The 6422-nt window shown below is 40.5% G+C and overlaps 2 protein-coding genes across 2 annotated transcripts in view; both read right to left on the bottom strand.

Annotated features, from left to right (window-relative positions):
* Window positions 1-6422, bottom strand: part of MIX23 (mitochondrial matrix import factor 23) — a 51554-nt gene extending 45132 nt beyond the window's left edge. The window contains exon 1 of the mRNA XM_017858208.1: window positions 6322-6422. The gene's annotated coding sequence lies outside the window, so the exon portion shown is untranslated. The remainder of the gene's footprint in view (window positions 1-6321) is intronic.
* WDR5B (WD repeat domain 5B) lies at window positions 4302-6327 on the bottom strand. The gene has a single exon (XM_017858200.1). It carries the CDS (start codon window positions 5809-5811, stop codon window positions 4819-4821), a length of 993 nt encoding a protein of 330 aa, XP_017713689.1. The 5' UTR covers window positions 5812-6327; the 3' UTR covers window positions 4302-4818.

Below are 6422 nucleotides of genomic sequence, written 5' to 3'. Positions count from 1 at the left end.
ACCAAAGTAACCTCTCCACAGGCGAACTCATTTTGTAGAGATAAGGAAGGCCAGTTGAGTATATGGCCCAGGTGCAGCTTGGAGGGCCAGCCTTCTCAAATGCCTTGGTGTATTTGGTGGGGAGGCTGCTCCCTAATAGAGCAAGCCCTGAGAAGCAGGCAGACCACATTCTATAATCTTTGAACATGCTGCCAAATAGAGGCTTTTAGGAGAACAGTTTTTTAAACATCCTGACAAGGTCCAGCCAGGAATTTCTAAGGACTTAGAAATCCCAGCATCATGGAGTTGCTTGGGGTCAACACAAGTCACCCTCTTAGCTTCATGCCTTAGAATTCTCAACTGGCTGTTTTCCTACCACCTGAGAAGCTAAATTTCTCAATTACAAAAATCTCATGTATTATTATTGTTAAAAGAGAAGTATTTGCACCTCATGTATATCTCATTTACAGTTTGACCTTGGGATATCGAGTTGTTTCATATTTAGGTATGAATACAGGTTTCTATTTTAAACATAGATTCTCACATGCTTCTTAATTATTCATGGATGACAAGTCATTACAGTAGTCCCCTCTAATTCACGGCTTTGCTTTCTGTGGTTTCAGTTACCTGAGGTCTGAAAATATTAAATGGAAAATTCCTATAACAATGCGTAAGTTTTAGATTGCATACCATTCAGTGTAGCATGATGAAATCTCTTGCCAATCCATTCCATCCACCTGGGATGTGAATCATCCCTCTGTCTGGTGTATTCACACCATATGTGCTAGCCATCTCTGTTATCAGATCAGCTGTTGTGGAATCAGTGCTAGTGTTCAGGTAACTCTTATTTAATAATTGCCTCAAAGTGCATTGTGCTGTGCCTAATTTATAAAATAAACGGTATCATAGGTATGTATGTATACGAAAAACAGTATATGCAGGGTTGGGTACTATCCACAGTTTCAGGCATCTGGGGATATATTCCAAGACTTTAACAAGCTTGAACTTAGAAAAGAAAGCTCGTCTGAGAGAGGAAGCAGCTATGAAGGCCAAAACAGAGTAGCAGAGGTATCCGTGTTTGCTGGATTTTGAAAATCCAGGAATTATGTTGCAACGAGCCTGTATTAAAAAGGATGTGGTATGAGGATCCATTTCATAAAGCATGGAATATATCCCCAGAGGGTAAGGGATGACTACTACATACAGCCACACCAACATGCTGATTCTCAGTTATGAGAGATTAAAAATACATGCAGCTGGGCACTTTTTTCCCAAATAAAAATACCCAGTAAAATGTAACATACTACCTATAGCTTGATAATCTATCTGAGGATGTTTATGATGTCTGTCCATATACTTTAATTTGGCCTTAGCTTCTTTGTAGGTATCAAGTTATCACTTGCAAATTTATTATCAAAAAGCATAGTTTCTTGTACATTTTAGAAAATTAGTTTCTCTTACTTTGAGACACCTACACCAATGTTTTAAATATGGATACATTTTAATGCGGAACTTCTTTTAAAAATAAGTAATCCACTTCATAGAGCAATACAACAAAAATGTGTTGTATCTTGGAGATTTACATTATAAACGTAGTAACATTGATGAGCTTTAATTTAATGAAACCTTTTTTTTTTTTTTTGAGACAGTCTTGCTCTGGCACCCAGGCTAGAGTGCAGGGCATGATCTCAGCTCACTGCAACCTCCGTCTCTTGGGTTCAAGCGATTCTTGTGTCTCAGCCTCTTCCATAGCTGGCATTAGAGGTGTGCACCACCACATCCGGCTAATTTTTGTATTTTTCATAGAGACGGGGGTCTCACCATGTTGGCCAGGCTGGTCTCAAACTCTGACCTCAGGTGATCCGCCTCCCTCAGCCTCCCAAAGTGCTGGGATTACAGGCATGAGCCGTGGTGCCTGGCCAAACGTTCTTATTACAAATATTTCATTAAACTGAAGCTCACAACTGTTACTATGCATCAGGAATTTACACAGTCATTTCTCCTGTGTCATTCTCCTATTTGATAACGTATAGTGACTATCTCTTTATGGGTTATATACCAGTTTCTTGGCCAGAATTCAAGATCTGCCCCTAATTAACCCTACTTCTCCCAATACCCTCACATACCAGCCTTATAGCACTCATCCCCTACTAGTAACTCTGATATCTCATATTCCTCAGAATGTATCAAGAAAACAAAATTTAATGAGCACTATAAGGTACCATAAACTACAAAATAGGACAGTTTTGCCCTTGTTGCTTTCAGTTAAATGTACTATTTTTTGCTTAATTTCTAGTTTTTTTTTTGCATGTTTATCATGTCTCCATAGGTAAAGTGGGCAGAAATATTTTTCTACTTTATATTTCCTGTAAGTGCTATTTGAATACAGTTAATGTATGAGGTTACGGTTACTTTTTAATCATCATGATAGTTTTGGGAATTTATTACTAAAATTTATCAAAGCAGGCAAGGAATGAAGTTGTATCCTTCACTGTCATTCAAACATTACTTGAGTCCCTTTACTATACAAAAATGCCAAAGAATACAATACAGAGACATACTTCCTGATTCCACAGAACTCATAATCTGGAAACACAGCCCATGAAAGCATTTCAATACAAACTGATAAATAATAGGGACAGGAAAACCTAACTCAGCTGTCAGCTGTGATTACAGGCAGGCAGGCAGTGGATGGTTCCATCAGTGATTTCTTTTTTTGAGTCTCCCTCTGTCGCCCAGGTTGAAGTGCAATGGCGCTATCTCGGCTCACTGCAACTTCCGTCTCCCTGCAAGCTCCGCCTCCCGGGTTCAGGCCATTCTCCTGCCTCAGCCTCCCGAGTAGCTGGGACTACAGGCACCTGCAACCATGCCCAGCTAATTTTTTGTATTTTTTAGTAGAGACGGGGTTTCACCCTGTTAGCCAGGACGGTCTTGATCTCCTGACCTCATGATCCGGCCGCCTCGGCCTCACAAAGTGCTGGGATTACAGGCATGAGCCACCGCGCCCGGCCCCATCAGTGATTTCTGAACTGAGTTTGAAGCATGGGCAGGAATTAGTAGGTCAGACACATAACCAAGAAGAGCAGTCTTCATCAGACATTTAGCTTGCCTGAAAATCACAAGCACAATCTAAAAAGGTAGTGAAAGGTCCTTCAGAAACACCATTTATAATGTTCTGGTTTTTTTCTTGAAAAAAACTAAAAATTTTTAGACTCTTAGAATGAACCTAACCTTGGCGTGTTTTTCCGGTTTTTATTCTATGGACCATTTCATATCTCATCACACAGGATATTACCAAAAGTGTGCAGGTAGCATCTGGCATGTCTTTCCAATCCTCCACCACCGTCCCAGGCTTATGCACTTGTTCATCTGAACTCCCAAACCAGAAACCCTGGAATTATTCTAAATTCCCTTGCTCCCCTCTTTTAATCAATCATCCTGTCCTGTCAATTTCCAAATATTTCTCAAATACACTGATCCTCTAGGATAGTCACTGAGAGGAATGGGAAATTGTCCAGTGATAGACAAATGAAATTAATAATAGGTCTCAAGATTAGAAGTCAGTTTTTAAAGAAGACATACAAGTGGCCAACAAACACACACAAAATATGCTCAACATATGCTAATCATCAGAGGAATGCAAAATATAACCACAATAAGATACTCTCTTAAACCAGTTAGAATGGCTATTATTAAAAAGTCAAAAAATTGCTGGGTACAGTGACTTGTGCCTGTATCCCAGCATTTTGGGAGGCCGAGGCAGGTGGATCAAATGAGGCCAGGAGTTCGAGACCAGCCTCAAACATGGTGAAACCCTGTCTCTACTAAAAATACAAACATTAGCCAGGCATGGTGGCACACCTGTAATCCTAGCTACTTGGGAAGTTGAGACATGAGAATTGCTTGAACCCAGGAGGCAGAGGTTGCAGTGAGCCCAGATGGTGCCACTGCAATCCAGCCTGGGTAACAGAGTGAGACTCTGTCTCAAAAGTCATGGCAAGGATGCAGAGTAAAGGCAGAGCTTATACACTTGGGAGGAATGTACATTTGTACAACCTCTATAGAAAACAGTATGGAGATTTTCAACTAAAATAAAACTACCATTCGATCCAGCAATCCCATTAGTAGGTATCTATCCAAAGGAAATTATATTTAAAAATCACTGGCACTCATAGGTTTATCGCAGCACTATTCGTAATAGCAAAGTTATGGAACGACCCTAAGTGTCCATCAAGAGATGACTGGATAAAGAAAATGTGGTGTGTATACTTATATACATACACACACGCACATACACACCACGGAATACTACTCAACCATAAAAAAAGAATGAAATCTTGTCTTTTGCAACAACATGGATGCACCTGGAGGCCATTAAGTGAAATAATAATAAAGTCAAAAACCACATGTTCTCATAAGTGGGAGATAAACAATATGTACACATGGACATGGAGAGCAGAATCATAGACACTAGAGACTTCAAAGGTGGGAGTGGGGTGAGAGATGGGAAAGTATTTACTGGGTACAATGTATACTATTTGGGTGAGGGTATACTAAGCCCAGATTTCACCACTACGCAATATATCCCTGTAAAAAAAGTTTCATGGGTATAAATCTATAAAGATTACAAAAAGTTTCTCAAAAAAGATTGGTAGTCAGAAGCTCTGAGTTCTAGATGTTCTTTTCAACTATCTCATTTTGTAAATGTAGTATATGAATCTCAAAATTTAACAATCGATAATTTAAAAAATACAAAACTGCCAAAATTAAAAGAAACCATCTTTTTAAATATCTAAGTTTTTTGGCCAACTTGGCTCTACTACTTGATTTCCAAAAGGATTAGTGGTTACTTATCCAAAGTTTAATTGTTTTGTCATTTTCTAACGCTGCTGATGCGATGAGGTTTTCTGTAGGATGACAAGCTGCTGAGATCACGACATCTGTATGGCCTTGTAATTTCTGTACAATCTCTTTAGTCTGAAGGTTCCAAATGTAAACCAGGTTATCCTCGGAACCAGACACAATCCACTTTCCACCAGTAACTGAAAAATTGGCAAATATGCAATATTTCTCATTCTTATGACCGGTGTATGTTTTCAGGCACCTGCCTCTGCTATAATCCCATAGTTTAAGAGTGTTGTCCAAAGTTGCAGTGAGAATATATTTACCATTTGGAGAAAATCTTACAAAAGAGACAGGAGGGTTATCATCATCAACGAGCGTTTTTAAACACTGACCTGATGCAGCATCCCAGATTCTACAGAGGCCATCATAGCTACCTGACACTATCAAGGACCCACTACAATTAAAATGAACAGCAGAAACTGGATCAGAATGAGCAGACAAAGTCTTGAGACACTTTCCTGTTTTCACCTCCCATATTTTCACAGTCTCATCAAAAGATCCTGAGATTATAAGGTTGGATGGCGGATTGAAGTTACAACAAAAGACATAATTACTGTGCCCCTTCAGTGTTTTCAAACATTTTCCAGATCTCACATCCCATAATTTTAGAGTTTTATCATCTGAGGCAGAAACAAGACGACTGGAATCTGATGACCAGGCAACATCCGATATTTCCAAATTATGACCATAGAGTGTTTTCTCATATTTTCCATCATATGCTCCCCAAATTATGATTAGCCTATCAGCAGAAGAACTTGCTAGCCATTCTCCATTAGGACTAAACTTAACTGATGACACTGCTTCCGTGTGTCCCACGAGAGTACATGTGAGAGCATAGTTTGGGTTTTCAGGCACTTCCTTGCTCTGACTGGCCGATGAGGAGAGGGCCAACTGTGCTCTGGCGTCTCCTGACTCCTTTGTTGCCATGGCTCTGAAGCTCCAAGTTAGCAGGTGTGCTAGGCGTCCAGCCCTGAACAAGGCAGTCCAGTACTTTGGCTTTCTTTCCAGCAAAATGAAGATAAACGCACTGGATTTAAAAAGTACGGTTCTGAAAGCTTAAAGTTTCTGGACAGTCTTTAAACTGTGAGATATACGGAATCAGCAGCACGGGTTGGACTTCAGTTTTTCATCGTTTTGTTAAGTACTTGAGAAATACTGTTACAAGGATCCTGTGCGCTGTCAGCAAGCAGGACACAAATGTTCGGCATTCTGTTAATATGTAAAGCCTTCAAAGCAGGGGTGACGCGAGGGGCTCTCTCTACAGAAAGCATTCTTTCACCACCGCCCCCCTCCCCAGGTCGAAATGTTTCAGAATGCTGAGCAACCCTATCAGTCAGACTAGGTAATTGAAGATGAATGAACCGCCACTTTTAGCGGATTTCAGAAGCTAAAAGCCCACGAAGCCACCGAAACTGGAAATTCTGGCCCGCCGGCTACCTTTTTCAGCACGTAACAGCAGGTGCGCAGAGCCGCGTCAATCGCCAACAAAGCCGGAAAAGCAGCCTGGCGCATGTGCAAAGGAAGTCCCTCCTACCACT

Source organism: Rhinopithecus bieti, unplaced genomic scaffold, assembly GCF_001698545.2.
Source record: "Rhinopithecus bieti isolate Rb0 unplaced genomic scaffold, ASM169854v2 scaffold_48450, whole genome shotgun sequence".
Classification (NCBI taxonomy): domain Eukaryota; kingdom Metazoa; phylum Chordata; class Mammalia; order Primates; family Cercopithecidae; genus Rhinopithecus; species Rhinopithecus bieti.
Note: the sequence above shows the minus strand (reverse complement) of the source record. Positions and strands in the feature narration are given on the sequence as shown.

Excerpts from the sequence above, each read along its gene's own strand:
- WDR5B (XM_017858200.1), bottom strand. The coding sequence starts at position 5,811 with ATGGCAACAAAGGAGTCAGGAGACGCCAGAGCACAGTTGGCCCTCTCC.